This window comes from Peromyscus maniculatus, chromosome 1, assembly GCF_049852395.1.
Source record: "Peromyscus maniculatus bairdii isolate BWxNUB_F1_BW_parent chromosome 1, HU_Pman_BW_mat_3.1, whole genome shotgun sequence".
Taxonomy (NCBI): domain Eukaryota; kingdom Metazoa; phylum Chordata; class Mammalia; order Rodentia; family Cricetidae; genus Peromyscus; species Peromyscus maniculatus.
This window is the reverse complement of record NC_134852.1, coordinates 95,895,241-95,913,466: the sequence shown is the minus strand read 5'-3', so window position 1 is coordinate 95,913,466 and position 18,226 is coordinate 95,895,241. Positions and strand designations below refer to the sequence as shown.

The following is an 18,226-nucleotide window of genomic DNA, read 5'->3' as shown; positions in this document are numbered from 1 at the left end:
ACTATTCTGATATATGGAGAAGATCATAATTTCCTCCAGCCCACCCTGAATGAATTAATTGAGAACGTAGTTGTGACGTCATATTAGGAGACTGTGGAATGCTTTTATAAAAGTGAGAGTTTCTTTTTTACAAGTATGCTTTGAATGACATTTAGATCAGTACTAACTTCTCAGTTCCTTAAAGACTTAAGCGTTCATAACTTCAGCATAACCGAATCTTTGGCAAATCAGATATAAGCTTCACTTTTATCTAAGTTAAGGAAGGGGTTAGTCTTCAACTTGTAAAGTTGTGTGTGAGTTTGTGTGCATGTGGAGGCTAGTGCATAGGGTGTCCCTCCTCTATTGCCATCTGCTTTTCTTATTTTCAGACAGTTTCTTACTGGCCAGAATTGACCAAGTTGTGTAACGTGACTGGAGCGATACGAGCACATGCCACTGACCCAACTGTTGTTTTACAAGCATAGGTTCTAGGGGAACCAGCACTTTGCAGACAGAGCTAGCTCCTCATCTGGAACAGCATCCTTTAAAATTTTTTACTTATTTTTAAATTTAAAATATTTTCCTTTTTTGTCAACACAAATATGCTTCTTTGTATATAGATACTTACATATACACACACACACTTCCTCTACACATAGCTTCCTTGCTGACCAAATCAGAGAATGATGTTTTCGTCTACTGAATGAGTAAAAAGAGACAGAAAAGGCCCCTGCAGCACAGGCACATGATATGGGGAGCTGAAACCCCAGCATCCACTGTGGCTCTGTTTCCTCCACTAGACAGTGTGGTGCTTATGGTCTGGGATGCGCTGTGTACATCTAGCTGGTGTGTCCAGTCCCCTTTGTCCCCCAAGCAGGTAGGCTTAGCTTGTTAGCAAAGCTGCCTGGTATTCTTGTGTATTCCATTATCACTGGGCTTTCAGAATAGCATTTCCTCTGCAGGTATTCTGTTTATAATTAGAGTAGGATGCCACCAAGTAGGTGTTGCTTTGATTTTGGCATCATGGCTCTAAAGAACTTTTCTTATGCTTAAATGAAAATTTAGCCTATTGCTGTATGTTTGTTGTTTAATTACCCTTTTAAATTAAAAAAGATAGTATCTCAAGCTCTTAAAAATCTAAGTCATACAGTTCATAAAAACTAGCGTAAAGACAAAATACGTATGCATTTTGGTGTATTCCTCACTACTATACCAGATTGGCTGCCTTGTTGAAGATAAAGCTGAACTTCGGTTACCCTCGCAGCCCTCCGGGTCTTGGGTGGTGCAGACTGAAAGGAAGATGGGGTTTAGATGTAGAGCTTCTGGTTTCATGTCTTTCCCCTGACAGCATTTCTGCACTGTATTTTCATTGTCTTTAATCATGTCCACCTTACAGGAAATTTAAAATAATTCAGACTGCAGATGCAGAATGAGCTGTACAAACAGTGAGGGATATTCTTGTTTTGTATATTGACCAAATGATTTAAGAGTTATCAGAGACTTAGAATAAAAGATGACTGACTGTAAAGCTTTTCGGTGTAGAATGAATCAGCTTTTTGGAGGCTGAGCTGTCAAAGACAAAGCAAAGGGAACCAGGATTCTTAGAGAGAGTTGTTAAATCAGTAGTTCACAGCAGGAACTGTTGGGCTAACTTGGGACTGTTATTTAGAAAAGCTTACATAATAAATCAGGGATTTCATCAGATTTTGAAGAATGGGTGAAAATAGCCAAGACAGTCTTGAAAAAATTGCACTACTTAACAGTTCTAAATTTCAAAATTTATTAAAAGATACAGTGATCCAAACTGAAGTCCTGTCAATGAAGCTACTCACACAGATCAGTGGAATAGTATTGATAGTCCAGAAATACACTCAGAAGCTTAAGGGCAGTTGATATTAAACAAAGGTCTGAGGTCATCCAGTGGGAAAATGAAAGTCTGATCAAAATAATGAATTGGATCCCTGTTTCATAAAAGATGTAAAAATTCACCCACAACATAACCAAAACCTACATAAATATAAGAGCTGAGACTATAAAAACTCTTAAAGTGTAATTTTTGTGGTTTTGGATTAGAAGTTTCTTAAATAAGACACCTAAATCAATAGCAGCCAAAGAGGATAGATGAGTATCATCTCGTTTTTTTTTTTTTTCCCATGAAAAGAGTAGAAAAGCAGCACAGAAATGTTTTACATCATCTGTCTAATAAGAGTGTATGAAGAAGTAAAATTTTCTGTGGGAGATGTAGCTCAGAGGTAGAGCACTTGGGCAACATGCATGGGATCCTAGTTTAAATCTCTGGTAGCTGTAAAAATAAGAGAAGAAAGAGTGAAAAGAGTGAAAGAAAGCAGAATATGAAAATCCAATGAAAACTAGGTAGAATGGTGCTCAGTAGCTGAGCATTTGATGCTCTTGCAGAGGACTAGGACCCACATGGTTCTTTGCAACCATCTATAACTGCAGTTCTAGATCCAAGGGCATAAACATGCATGTGGTGCCACATACATACGTGCAAGCAAAGCACTCACATAAAATAAAATATAAAAATCTAATAAAAAATTAAGTACAGTAGGAAGTTCTCAGAGGATTAATAAGATGTTTTTAAAGGAAATAAAAAGAGGCAAAGGGTCTGAGTAGATACTTTTCCAGAGAAGTACAAACTGACAATCAGCCAGTGAAAGGATGCCCTGCATCTGTAGTCACCAGCGAATTGCAAAAGCATACCCATAATGAATTAACACGGGACCCCCCACAGAGTACTGCCAGCAGTAGCAATAACAAGTGTTTTGGTGTGTGTAAATTGGAACACTTGCACATTATGGGAATTCAGAATAGTGTAGATGCTTTGGAAAACAATGTGGAGTTTCTCAAAAAGTTAAGGGTAATTAATTACCAGGTAAACTAGCATTTTCACTCTTAATTCTGAAGAGAATAAAAGCATGTCCTTGCTTGGTACTAGAGCTCACTGGAGTTGTTCTTGCCTTCCACTGTGTGGCTTCTGGGGATTGGACTCAGGCTGTCGGGGTGGCAGCAAGCAGCCTTACCTACTGAGCTATCTTGCCAGGCCTGTTTCTACTTAATATGATTCCTGGAAAATAATAAAAATAGGACTTGTTTCTTTTGGATGCTAGTACCAGAGCTAGTCTGATTTTCTCTTGGTAGTTAAATTTTTTTCTTATTTTACATAGAATTTTTAAACTGGGAAGAACATAAATTATATTGTTTAAACACACACATCAGAAAATGAGGTTCTTTTTGAAAGGAAAATTAAAATTATCCCAGTTGGTGGTTTTAACCGTCTGCATTGAGTCCCTAAGTAATAGCTAGAGAGCATTTGTTCTGTGTCAGCACTGGGTTCAGAGCAGAAGTAAGCAGAACCATTGAGCTCCTCAATTCCGATCCTTCCCTGGACTGGAACTCTGTAGTAGGGTGCTTGTCTTACATGCTTGGGCTCTGCAAATGCTGCACACCAAAAAAAGTCGTCTGATTCTTGAGAATTGTCAAGACTGTCTGAGGGAAAAAATTATGTATCATATTATATAGAGATACTGTATCCACCACCAAGAGAAAGTGGGCATATTAAGATAGTGTTTTGTGCTAAGTTCAGTTTGTTTTTTCCACTGTGTTTATGAATATGCCCCAAACAAGTAGTATTTAAATCATGTTGTGTACTTACTATTACATTTGTGTTCTTTTTCTGTTTACAGGACCCAGAGCAGAGGGCCTTGTTCCTCTTGAATGTGATCCTCCATGTGGGTAGTTAAACCACTCTTACCTGTCCAGTGCTTTTTGAAGTCTCTTAACAGCAATAGCCAGTAGACCATGTCTAGTTAGGGTTCCAGTTAGCAATTCAGCTGGCAAGCACAGTACTGTTGATTTTGCTGCCTTTATGTTGTTACATTGGCCTCACCACAGACATGTATGACCAGTGGGTATGATATAGACAGTCAGCAGTTCTTAGTTACTAACAATATGCAGTATATTTCTAATTTTCATTTCCCTGTATGAAACCTATCCTGTTCTAAAGAAACTGTCCTTAACTTTAAACTCAGTAAGACTATGGTTCTTTGGCTTCTTTGCTACTGATTGAATAGTTCTTTTTCTATAAACAGAATTGGATAAGGCATTCTGTTTTCTTAAATCTCACATATAACCCAAGGAGACAGTAATTTCTTGGAGTCAGTCTTTCACAGAGTACTCAACGTATTGCTTGTGAATTAAGGTTTGCGGTGAGCAGATGTCCCCATCACCTCTCAGCTGTATCTGATACTCAGCAGTCCAAATGCAAGCCCTGGCTTACGGGCTTTTAAGACAGCTGAGCAGTCTTTAACTTCAAAGTTGCACCTGCCATCAGTAATTTGTCTTAGTTCTTTAGGGTTAATCAGCAAGTTTCACTGTTGAGTTGTGTGAAATCACTTGTGTTCAGAGGAAGGACGTAAATTTTCACTCTTTCCATTTCCGGTTACTTCCCAAAATTTCTCAAGAGTTAAACTAATCTTGTTTAGTAAAGAAATCTGTGATAGTGTTACTGACATTTAAGCATTAATTTTTTGACTACCATATTTTTTAGAGAACAGGTTAGATATCATGGCTTACAAATTTTAAAGAAAATAAATATACAGGTTCATTTCTGATTACAGTTTAAATTATTTTTGAGTTCAGTTTACAGAGCCAAGCCTTACCTAATATTGTTCTAGAGACAAAGACTAAAACAACACATTCACCCCTTGTCCACAATGAGCTCATATTCTAGGGGTACTTTTTTGTAGAAAATAAAAAAGTTTGTCTCCCTGTTTTGTTTAAAAAAACACAATGTGGCCAGATGTGGTGACTCACACTTGCTCAAGACAGGAAGACCATGAGTTTGAGGCCAGCCTGGGCTAGAGTTAAGACTCTGTCTCAAAAGCCATAAGAAATAAGGGTGTATATTAGCAGAAGTTTCTCTGGCCTGGGTTTAGCTTGTCTAGTGGAGAAGTTGTGCTGTAGAATTCGTTACCATACACTCACTTCCAATGTATGGTATTTTGTCTGGTGTCATATTTTTTAATACTAGATGAGTTAACATAAGCAAGTTATAGTCCACTAAGAAGTATTTGGGTATCTGCTATAAGTAGATAGTTGTAAGAGGTGCTGTGCTCTGGCTATGGAAATGTCCTCCATAGATACAGTGGGTAAGTGACTTAATGCAGATCCACAGACATTTATTTCTTGAGTGACAGGGGAATCATGATAGGCTCTGGTAACACTGACCGTGGGACAGGTTCCCTCCCTCAAAGAATTCACTTAAGCCAAGTTAAGTAGACAGTTATAGGAGCTTAGAAAGTACCATGGGAACACAGGATAGCGAGGGTTTCCTGCTCTGAGACGTTAGGAGTGGGTTCCATCAGTGTAACCAGAAAAGACAAGATGGAGCTAGTTGCTAAAGATCAAGCATGGCAAGACCTCAGGAGAGCCCACAGGTGAGAGAGGGAGATGTGTTAAGGACATCAGGCACTGCTGTGTGGATCCAATATATGGCAGCTAAGGGATCATGTAACATGGCCAGGAGAAGGTAGCAGGAACGGTGAAGATCCCTGGACCTCACCTGGAGAATCGTGGGCAACCATCAAAATGTTTACACTGTTTGCTTTTCACCTGCAACAGGTGAAGCGTGGGGAATAGGGTGGAAAGCTAAGTGTTGATGAGGGAAGGGTATTGGATCATGACTCTAAAGAACACACATGGTTGGAATGGGAAAGCCTTTTGGGGTAGCTTGTAGAACTATGAGCCAGAATAGTCGGCAACAGTGGTGACTCCTTGGAACGGCCCTAGTTGTGACCAGATGGTTAAGTTGGAACTTGAACCATGATAGGCCCCTTACTGTTTTCAAGCTAGATGTCATGTGTACCAAGCAAGGTTGCAGACTCTGGAGCACTCAGGAGGGCCAGGGTGACAAGTAACAGGAAAAGGCACATTAGCAGGGTTTAGTGATGGTGACTAAAACTGAGTTGCAATGCATCTGCTCTTGATTTTAGTGTGAAAATGCATTGTTTGTTAGTTTTAATCTTAATTACATAATTTTAAAGTTTACTTATGTCTGATTCTTTTTCCTAGCATCTTAAGTGCTTTGGGAGTAGGGATAGGTTTGAGAAAGAGTTTCATTTTGTTGTTTTGGCTGGCCTTTTACTTACTCTGTAAACTAGGCTCAAACAATAATCTTCTGGATACTGGATTATAGGCATGTGCCACAACTCTTGGCTTAAGTGGCTTTATGTGGAACATTCTGAGAACATTGGTATTCCTGTTTTCTGAGAAGTCTCTTTAGACCAGACTCTGCAGTGTTAATTTTCATATGGCTATTCTTCTTATACCATTCCTTTAGGCTTCTAGGTAGTCAGTATCTGTCACTATCTCCCTCTCCCCCTCCCCACTTTAGATACCAAAAGAATATCTGTAAGCCACTGTTTAGAACCACTGTTTAGTATATTACAGATTACCTTCTACCTGTGTGTATACATGCATTTAATGAAAATAGGGTCATGTTTTATACATAGCCCAAGTTTATGAATCTCTCTTTCCTGGCCTATAAACCAGTTCCTTAGCTAGTCTTTGAATTACAAATCTATGGGATAGTATGGGGTATAGATCAACCACCACCCAAACACCAAATCTTACTGAATAATTAAATTTGTCACCCTCCTATTTTTGTCAGCTTCAGTATCAGATACAACACAGCAGCCATCTGAAGAGCAAAGCAAGTCTCTTGAAAAACCAAAACAAAAAAAGAATCGCTGTTTCATGTGCAGGAAGAAAGTGGGACTTACTGGTAAGGGCTTCCTTGGATGGTTTAAAGTTAAGGTCATGTTTTGAATAACTTATGCTCACTGTTAAGGCCAGTTAATATTGCTGCTGCCTCTGTAAGCATGGGGGTTGGCTACATACATGTCAACTTCTGTATTGTCTTTTTTTTTTTTTTTAAAGCATTTAAAAATTCCTGTCAGCTGGGTTTGAGAGTATTTGACAAGTAAGGTGTGGTGAGTGCTGGTGAAGGGCAAAGGTGTCTCCTGCCTTCAAGGAGATGGTATTTTGGAGGGACTTTGGTAAGCTGTGAAGTGCTTTATGTAAAATGCTGATGATTGACCATGCATGGTCAGTGAGCTAAAAGCAAAGCAGCTTGGTGCAGTGTAGAAGACAATCCTGGTACATGCCTGGTGCTGTAACTCAGTTGTCAAAATTGTTAAAGGGGAACTATTCAAAAATATTAGCAAAGAAGATAGGTTAAGCGCAGTCAGGCTGCTCTGGGCATCCAGGGACAGGAGTTCTGTGATCCATTCACATAAACAAAAGGGAGGGGAGGCCTGTCAAGGAAAATGCAGCCTCTTCTCTGACAAGGGAGCTGAGGGTTAAGGCCAGGCAAGCTTTGTACTGGGCTTGCTTCACTAGAATGTGATGCAGCTACAAATAGTTTCACTGATTGTTTACTTGGGCATTGTGCCAAATACTTATATAAAAATCAGAAATATGAGCAGAGAACAGTAAGACTTTGAATGAAAATTATGCTTCAGAGGGAGGCATGGTAGCACATGACTGTAATTCCAGCACTTGGGACAGGAGGACAGAATGATCCACAAGTTCAAGGCCAGCATATACTATATCAGATCCTACCTCACAAAAAACAGAAAAGAAAATGATACCTTAGGATCACTTCATGCTAAAAACTAGGTTGTCACTAAGGAGATTAAAGTATGATGTCAAAGTTAACCTAAACTGTCCCACACCTCCAATATCTATTTAAAACATACATATTTAATATCAAACACATCCTTTAAAAGTTGCATAGAGTTTTAGACTTCCTGACTACAGGTCTAGGACTTAATTTTCATCTAATTTGGCTAATTTTCTATTACATAAATTTTCAGAATATGTTTTTAAAGTTAAAATGTAGTAAAGAAGGTGAATGACACTGTTGATTAAAATATTGATTATTCCTGAGCTGTTTCCCCAAATTCATAATAATGTAAACGCCTGATTTGGAGGAGCAGAACCGTCATTCTCCCTGCAGCTGTGTCTGGGCTTTAACCCACAGAGCATATCCCTCAAGTTAAGTAGCTTTTTGTTTTTTATTTTGTTTGTTGGTGGTGGTTTGGTTTTTCCAGACAGGGTTTTACTGTAGCCCTGAATGTCCTAGAACTCACTCTGTAGATCAGGCTGGCCTCAAACTCACAGAGATCCACCTGCCTCTGCCTCTCAAGTGCTGGGATTAAAAGTGTGCACCACCACCGCCGCCTGGATAGTTAAGTAGCTTTTATTGGGTGTTTATTTTATATGGACACTCACTTGATCCTTCGAGTAATTCACAATTCCATAAAAAGCTCATGTGAGTCTCAAGGAAGCTTAGTGATTTGCCTCTGATAGTGAGGACATGGATGCACAGGAACCTGACCCTGGATTCTATCTTCTTGACCTTCCCCCACAGAACAGTTCACATCTCCTCAGAGCTTAGCAGAGGGAAAAGTTGAAAGAGTTGTCATTCAGAAGCAGTTCTGCAGGACTCACTGCTCTGCTCTTAATTAAATGCTACAGTTATCTCCTGACAGTAGGACTTGCTTTTATAATATGCTTTTTCAGTTTAAAAAAAAATGATCCATTTTCAATTTAGCAGCCTTCTTTTCATAGGAAGAAATTATGCTCTTATCACAGGTGAAACCAACTCAGAGAAGCAATCAGGGCTTGCCCTAGTGCAAACATGTATTTGTAGATAGATGCAAGAAAGGAAGCTCTCTGCTAGTGAGCTGAGAATGTAGCTTTAGAACCTAACAGTGATTCTTCATAGACTTGAAAACAGTGTTACTTAGCACCAACTGTGGGAAGAACTTACTGTCTCGCCATCCTGTCTAACCCATGCTGTACACATATTCATCCATTTCCAGGGTTTGAATGCCGGTGTGGAAATGTTTACTGTGGTGTGCACCGTTACTCAGATGTACACAATTGCTCTTACAATTACAAAGCTGATGCTGCTGAGAAAATCAGAAAAGAAAATCCAGTAGTTGTTGGAGAAAAGATCCAGAAGATTTGAACTCCTGCTGGAATACAAAATCCTTTGACCATCTGCAAACTAAAAATTGACTTGAGGTTTTTTTTCCTAGTCCTTGGGAATGTAGAGCACCGTATCTTGCATAGACCTTTGAATCATGCATGTCATCAGAAGAATAGATTTTTGTTTTTGTTTTGAAAATGACTCTGAACATTTATTTCCATTGCAGTTTCTGTGGCTGAAAAGAAGTATTATCCTTTTAAGATCATTTTAATTTTAGTTGAGTGCAGAGGGCTTTTATAACAAATGTGGAGAAATTCTGGAGGGCTGTGATTTTTCCAGTATTAAACATGCATGTGTTGATCTTGCAGTTTATTTCTCATTGTGTATGTATATATAGCTTTTCTCTGCAGCACGATTCCCTTTTGATAATGCCCTTCTGGGCACAACTAGTTATCAGTAACTGAATGTATCTTAATCATTATGGCTGCTTGTGTTTGTTTTGTTTTCATTAACAAAGGTTATACATATGTTAGCATAGTTTCTTTGCACCCACTATTTATGTCGGAATCATTTGTCACAGGAGAATATGTGCTGAGGAGATTCTAAATTTATGGGTTTTTTTCTTTTTTTCTTTTTCTTTTTTTTTTTTTTTTTAGTAAGGGAAAGAAAGGCTGAATGCATTTCACTGCTGACTGCAAGTTTCTTTCAGATTACTGTTCATTGGTCTGTGTGTGCACAATATAAAGAGTGATCTGAAGTCATTGTGCTGTATTTATGTTTATTCACCAGTCTTTGATTAAATAAAAAGGAAAACCAGAAAAAAAAAAATGCTGCTTTTTCTTTCTTTCTGGTAGTTAATTTCTTTTTGATTCTTCTGCCATTTTGCTTTCCTAATTTGTTAGGAGTACCACTGTTTGTCTCACATCTATTCATGCTCATTTGCTATGCCAATTATATTCCTATGAGTTTTTTCAAAACCAGGTTACTGAGCTCTCACATATTCTGGCCTTCATCTGACTGTCCTGCACTCTGACACACCAAATTAACATCTAATGGGGGCTCCTTTACTCCACAGGATTAGAGACATTCATTGTCTCAGTAGAAGACATTCATGTATCAGTAGAAGAATTATAAACTCGAAATTATAAGCCCTCCAAAGACCTATTTGTCCTCTGGTTTCTAAACTTCTGGAAATTAGTCTGTTTAAAAAGACATTGGCTGTACTTTACAATACAAATTTCTTGATGTAAAATTTCTTAATTTTAATACTAACTAATGTATATACGATGGTTTAATATTACAGTTATATATTTAGCTGATCATGCAAATAGATTTAAATGAGAATTAACCACTGTGACTGTCTCAGTAGATTTGGATAAAGTAAGCCTGGCATGGTGGTGTGTGCCTGTAATTCAGTATTTACCAGACAGATCACTGCAAGTCCGAGGCTAATCTAGTCAATATAATAAACTTCAGACTTGGATAATATAGTGAGAGAGAGTTTGTCTTGAAAAGAAAAGGAAAGAAAAAAAAAAAGAGCCCTTTCATAATTAACAAAATAGCAGGATTAGAAAGGGATTGATTGGTTAAGAGTCTTGTACCCCAGCTAATATGTAACTGAGGACATCTTCCACCATGCTGGTTTATGCAGGTAATGCTGGAGATGGGGTCCAGACTGCATGCTAGGCAGGGATTTCTTGGGGCCAGTGAAATAGCCAAGTGCATGAAAGTGCTTGCCACAGAAGCCCATTTTCAGAACCAAATTCCAGAGACCGTCACCACACTCATGGGCGCGTACATACACAAACAAAATAGTAAATTTATAAAACAAAACTAGGCCAGGGAGTGGTGGTGCACGCCTTTATTCCTAGCACTCAGGAGGAAGAGGCAGGTAGATCTCGGGGAGTTCGAGGCCAGCCTGGTCTACAGAGTGAGTTCCAGGACAACCAGAGCTACACAAAGAAACCCTGTCTCGAGAAACAAAAACAACAAAAAAACATAGAATTTTCTTTAAGCCAATAATGTCTATGTAAAACCTATCAGTCAAAGAAAAACTAAGATCTGCCAAAAAGTGCAGACTGTTTCAAAGTGAGAAACAGACAAGGTGCCCATTTTACTGTGTGTATTTAGAATGGTGTTGTTGCAGATCCTAGACACTGGCACAAGACACCCATGAGCCAGAAGCAGCACTCAAGTTTTGAACATTTTATGATTTTTTTTTAATGACACACCTTCATAAATCCAGAAAGAAATCACCAGATACAGTAAGGTTTAGTTAGGTGGTAAGATAGAATGCCAGTTTCTACAACTTAACACCAGTTAACTGAAAAGCCAGAAGACATCCTTCCACAGTAGTGTCTGAACAGTACCAATTGCCTTGAGATTACAATGGGAGACACTAGATTGCCTACCAAAGGACCAAAGTGAACTCTGGTGTCAGGTAAAGATAGCCTGATGCTTCAGAGAAAGGAGACATCGAGCTGGAAAGAGGAAATAAATCCTTTGACACTATAGAGAAGAATGTTAAAAGATGGAAATGTAATACAACATTTTAAAACTCCAAGAGAATAAAAGATTAATAGTTAGACCACCTAACAGACCTTAAGATACTTAGAGAACATGGGTGTAGCTGGAGTTTTTCTGTGTCCCGGTCTTCCAGCAGTCAGGGCAAATCTCTCCCACTAGCATCCCACTAGTAAACACACAGAGACTTATATTACTTATAAACTGTATGGCTGTGGCAGGCTTCTTGCTATCTGTTCTTATATATTAAATTAACCCATTTCCATAAATCTATACCTTGCCATGTGGCTTGTGGCTTACTCGTATCTTACATCATGCTTCTCACGGTGGCTGGCATCTCTCTGACTCCGCCTTTTTGTTCCTCCAGTTCTCCTCTCTGTTAGTCCCGCCTATACTTTTTGCCTGGCTACTGGCCAATCAGTGTTTTATTTATCAATCAATCAAAGCAATACATTCACAGCATAGAGAACATCCTACAGCACTTCCCCCTCCACCTTTTTTTTTTTCAAAAAGGAAGGTTTTAACTTTCACATAGTAAAATTACATATAACAAAACAATTATCAAGCAAGAATCATAGTTAAATCTAGTCTATTTGTATTTGGCAAAAATTAAAGAAGATATTCTATCTTATATTTATGAGTCTAAGGTTTTATATCTAACTTATTTTTTATCATAACTAAGGAAAATTATAACTATCTAGTCTTTAACAAATCAAAGACCTCAGAAGGATATAATGTTACCTGCGAAACAGGAGAAGGATGCAAGCAACTTTCAGGAGTCTTGCGAGAGTAGACAGAGACAGCTGGCAGCCTGGACAATCATCCAAAGTTCTTTTGTGAAGTTGGGGCATCTGTCTTTAGCCCACAGGTCTAGAGTCTCTCAGTCACTTTTCTTTGTGTCCTGTAGAATGCCTGGCAGTTTCTTCTGTGAAGCAGGAACCTGAAGGACCATTTTGCCAAGCAAAGTTTAGTGGTTACCTTCCTATTGGTCCTGTATGTCCAGTCGATCAAGCAGTCCAGGGAAGAACAGTTTCTTGCCCAAATGGCAATTTTTGCCAAGAAGAAGATAAACTCCATATAGAGTGTCTTTAATGTCCATCCTCCTCTCTGAAGTAAATTGGTACTGCCAGGAGCAGACATGTCTCACTGTCCAGAAAGTCTAAATTTTTTATTTTAAATGCCATATTTTGTAGGTCTTTGAAGTGTTTGAAGACCACCTATCTATCTGGAATATATCTATATATACCTAGAAAACTAAACTAACACGACTATAAGTTTATCATAGAAGACTAATTATTAATCTGTATTTTTAATTACCCATTACAATCTAAATGAGTTACATAAACCTAACACTTCAAATGAGAGTAGAAATATATATACAGTATAACAAAATTAACTTCAAATTTGTACCAATAAACTAAAATCCATAACAATGTAAAACATTTTTAAGTTGTTACTATCTGTCCTATCATATCTACACATGGGGAGACAGGTTACTTAGGGGAAAGAAGCTACAATGCAAATCAAGACCACAGGAGATAACAGCACCTATCCACTTGCCAAAAAATTTGAAGCCTTGCAGTAGCAGTGTTAGAGGGTTTCCATGCTGCTGTTAGTGAACAGTGGTTTGACTCTTCAGAGTTTGGTGATACTTTTTAAAGTTGGGCTTTTAATGCACTCTGTCCTCCAGAAGTTTCACTACACATACAAGAAAAACTTAGATAGGTTATAACAAACTTGAAAACTTAGAAGTAACCCAAGTCCTCACTGAAGAGTGGTGGGTAGAATGTGAGGTCAATACAAAGTACAAAGTGTTAAACGAGTCAGGGTGCAGCTTAATGGAGAACACGCTCGGAGCTCTGTGTTCAGTACTCTGCTATGCAGGGAAGAGAGGTCTGAAAATGGACCTCTTACAAACCGTAGTGAAGTTTATATCAAGAGAAGGGTAATGATGTAAAGCTTGGTCCTTAGATGACAGGCAGCATAGGCTGGTAAGTGACAGTTGACAGCTTTTGGGGTAGCAGATTCAAGATACTCCAGTAAGCAAAAGAAGGCTTTCTGAGCCAGTGCGGAGTATCTTGAGCCAAGGATTATGATTAATCCTGTTTTGTTTACCTCAAGCTGAATATTAAAAAGGAAAGTGTTAATTATAAAGCTGTTTGATGACCTCACTTTGAAATTGGGACTGGTGCATGGAAACTCCTGAACCAGCTTGTTTGTTTTTGTTTTGAGACAGGGTTTCTCTGTGTAGCCCTGACTGTCTGGGAACGCTGTAGATCAGGCTGGCCTCAAACTCAGAAATCCACCTGCCTCTGCCTCCTAAATGCTGGGATTAAAGGCGTCACCACCACAACCAGCATTTAAGGGTTACTTTTATTTTCAATAAAATTTTAGTCCTCCAGCCTCAGTGTGCCTTAATTGTAAAACCGTAAATCACAACCTCTGTTATTCTTTGTCCCTTCTGTGTTGATGTGGAATTTCTTGTCATTTAAATTTTTTGAGACATTAACTTGGATTGCATGAAATGATTACTCCAAGTATGCCATGCAAGAGCCCTGTTTGCTGATGTCAAGACAACTTATACAAAACTGACAGTGGCTAGAATTTCTTTTCCTCACAGAATTTCTAGAACATTTAGCTGAATATTCTTGGAAATTTAGGAAAGGATCTGTGAAGTTTGTTGCTTCTTTTTCATACTGGCTTCTTAGCTTTTTGGTTTTCTTTTTTAGTATGTAATCATTAAGATTAATTCAGAGGGGCTTGGAGAGATGACCCAACAGTTAAGAGTACTTGTTGCTCTTACCAATCTGGGTTCAATTCCCAGCTCCCACATGGTGGCTCTGTGATTCCTGGGCCCTCTGTGTGCATGGTACACATCCATACACACAAATCTTTAAAAAAAAAAATGTTTTTAAAAGATTAGAAGGGCAAGGGGAATAAGTGAGGAATGTGGAGATGTGATGAATAGAATATAACCAATGAAAGACCTTTACAACTAGAAACCTGAGGGCCCCCAATGTTCACTAGCATCTGTAATGTTAAAAAGGGGAAGTGATCTCTATCAGGAGGGAAGAAGTATAGATCCCAGGGACATAGATATTTTAAAAAGTACTTTGGATCATTCTATGCCCACAAACGATAAATTAGATGACTGGCCAGTTTCTCAAAAGACCCTGTTCTAGTCTTCGTATTGTGATAAACACCATGACCAAAAGCAACTTGGGGAGGAAAGGGTTTATTTGGATTTAAGTCCCAGGTCACAGTCCATCAGTGTTTGAGGGAAGTAAGTGCAAGACCTGAAACAGAAACAATGGAGATGCTGCTTCCTGCCTTGTTCCCTTTTCTTATACAGCCCAGGACCACCTGCCCAAGGGTGGCACTGCCCACAATTGGATAGGTGCTGGGCACACCTACATCATTAAGAAAATGTCACACAAACTTTCCTATTGCCCAATCTGATGGAAGCACTTTCTTAACTGAGATTCCCTCTCCCCAGATGATACAAGTGTTTGTCATGTTGATGAAAAATTAGCCACAGGAACAGGCTTCTAAAATTCACAAGACAGGGTGTTTTATACATTAAAGAGAGTGTATAATCACCACGGTGGGGGGGAAGCCCCTGGTAGGTAAACTAGTGAATCTAAACACTTAAAAAATTAGACAAATTCTCTGCAATCTCATGTAGAATGCAGTGGCAGAGAGAATGCTTGCCTTTTTTTTTTTAATTTCTAAATTTTATGTGTATTTGGTGCACACACACACATATATATATATACATACACACACACACACACACACACACATATATATATATATATATATATATATATATACATACATACACACACATATACATATATATATACACCCTGTGCCTGCCTGGTTTCTGCAAAAGTTAGAGGAGGGCATCAGGTCTTCTGGAGCTAGAATTACAGGTGGTTGTGAGCCACTATATGGGTGCTGGGAACTGAATTGGGATTCTGTGCAAGAGCAGCAAGTGTTTTTAACCACTGTGCTGTCTCTCCAGCCCTGAGATAATGCTTTCTAATGTATTCTATCAAATATATTATGAGATAATGGATCAGTGTTTCTCATAAATGTCAATGCAAATAGTCCTTAACAAAAACTTGGCAAGTAGAACCTAAAGATGTATTTTAAAACTATACGCCACAATCAGGCAGTATTTATTTTTGGTCTATAGGGCTAGTTGTACATCTGGTCTCACATCAGTCTAAGGGAAGAAAATCATGGTCCTACTGATAGATCCAGGAAAAATACATCAAAATCCAATACCCATTCATGAGAAAAATGAAACAAACTAGGAATATAGAAAACTTTTATAGATTAAAAGAAAAGGAAAAATATACTCCAAACCTACCTAGTATATTAAGAGGTGAGAAAATTGATACTTTCCCTCTGAGAGAGAATGAGGCAAAAATGTTTCCCCCTTTACATCCTGTTGATCCACTAATGTAATAGGAAAAGCCACTCAGATTGGGAAGGAAGAGAAAACCTGTATTCATTTGCAAATGGCATGTCCGCTCCATAGAAAACATAAAAAAATTAGCATAACTCTGATAGCTAGAAGCAACTATGTGGATTGCAATATATAAACAAGTCAGTGTTCATACCAACAAGAAGGTTTTGAATAAGAAAGTAACAGTTTGAATTACCTTCCAAAAAGATACTTAGTTGTAAGTCTAGTAAAGTAAATATAACATTTATGTCAGGAAAAACTAAAACTAATGAGAAAGCAAAGATACATGGAACAGGAGAGCTGGTCCATAGTCATTGATGGGGAGACTCAATCTGTTCTTCTCCACTCAGGTAAATTCAGTACAATTCCAATAATCTCAGCAAATTATATTTTGGACATCAACATGATTAAAAAGGTCCAGAATAGTTAATTTTTTTTTAAAACCACAAGGTGCAAGTTGATACAGACTCCAAAATTTAACTACATTGCTCCCATAATGAAGACTGATAACTGGCAGAATAATGTACGTGCAACAGAACAATTCAGAAATAAACCAACATAAATACAGTTAACCGATCTCACAGAGATGAGAAAGACCCTTTGATGAGCCCTTTTTTTAATTTTTTTTATTTATTTTTTTATTTTTATTATTTTTTTTTTTTTTTGGTTTTTCGAGACAGGGTTTCTCTGCGTAGCTTTGCGCCTTTCCTGGAGCTCACTTGGTAGCCCAGGCTGGCCTCGAACTCACAGAGATCCGCCTGGCTCTGCCTCCCGAGTGCTGGGATTAAAGGCATGCGCCACCACCGCCCGGCTTGATGAGCCCTTTTAACCAGCAGTGGGAGATGATGGAGGGAAGGGGAGGAGAAAAGAGGAGAGGAGAGGTGATGCGTGAAGAGGAAAGAATAGGTAAAACAAATTGGAAAGCTTATATGTAAAAAATTATAAATGTCTTCAAAGAATATACAAATAACCAGATGAAGGAAGGAAATCCATTCAGGACCCAGAGAAGAGTCAACAACACAGATAGAAACTATGCAAAATGGATAAGAAATTCAGCAAAAGAATTGGGGTTTGTCTGTCTGTCTGTCTGTCTGTCTGTCTGTCTGTGTGTTTGTTTGTTTGAGATAGGACCTCATTATGTAGCCATGGCTGGCCTGGAATTCATTATGTAGACCAAACTGGTTTCAAACTCACAGAGATCCACCTGCCTCTGCCTTTGAAGTGCTGGGGTTAAAGACAAGCTTTCGGGGGGGGGGGAGAGAAGAAAAGAAAAAGTAAAAGTATGATGCAACTTTCAAGATTTAGTCAAGAAACCAATTTAGGAATTCATGGGGTAGAAGGATCTGAAATAACTAAAAACACAGAGAATGCACTTAATGAAATTAGAGGAGAAAATTTTTCGATGCTACAGAAAGAATTCAAATGCAAGGGGCATCTAGAACCCCGAATCTGCTTGACCAGAAAACCTCTTCATTATATAGTGTACAAAAGAACACTAAAAGAAGTTAAAAAAAAAAAAGTGTCAAGTCTCGAGACCTCTCAACAGAAACCCTGAATGTCAGGAAAGCATGGGGTGATAGATTTCATGTTCTGGAGGTAAATAACTACCAACCTATCAAAATGATCTTTTAAAACTCATGGAGAAATAAGGCCATTTTAAACAAGCACAAATTATTGCAATTCATGATCACAAACCAGCACTACAGAGTATACTTGGAGAATCCTAGACACAGAGAGAAGGATAGGCTCAGCCAAGAGAACACAGACAGTAAAGAATACATTTCATAAGGAACAATCCAGTGAGCCCAACACAGACTCCTAATCCAAATAGGGAAGAAAAGAATGAGCATTCCAACAAATCAGAAAAAACACCTACAAAATCTGTAGGAATCAACAAGCCTTCCTCAATAATACCCTGATGCTGTAATCTGGGTACCCCCCAAAAAATGGTAATGATAAAAACAATGACCTAAAGTAAATTATCTTTAACTCTCAATTCAAGAGGCAGACTGTTGATTGGATTAAAAAACAAGATCCAACTGTCTCTTGTCTCCAAGAAACATAGGCATCACTCAATTTATCAGGTGGATAGAAGCTCACATGGCTATTCTGATAACTAAAAAAGTAGACAGACATCAAACCAAAACTAGAAGAGACGAAGTCACTACATATTAGCAAAAAGAATCCTCTGAAGAGATATAACAATTATAAACACTTGTACGCTAAAATTT

At 38.4% G+C, this 18,226-nt stretch overlaps 1 protein-coding gene across 8 annotated transcripts in view; it reads left to right on the top strand.

The window, feature by feature from the left end:
* Positions 1-9,823, top strand: part of Zfand6 (zinc finger AN1-type containing 6) — a 70,052-nt gene extending 60,229 nt beyond the window's left edge. For all 8 annotated transcript variants that reach the window (XM_076546589.1, XM_076546592.1, XM_076546599.1 and 5 more), the window contains 3 exons: positions 3,684-3,728; positions 6,668-6,781; positions 8,886-9,823. In XM_076546589.1, coding sequence (XP_076402704.1) covers positions 3,684-3,728; positions 6,668-6,781; positions 8,886-9,034 — 308 coding nt within the window. In that variant the 3' untranslated portion in view covers positions 9,035-9,823. The remainder of the gene's footprint in view (positions 1-3,683; positions 3,729-6,667; positions 6,782-8,885) is intronic.
* Positions 9,824-18,226: the final 8,403 nt, after the last annotated feature.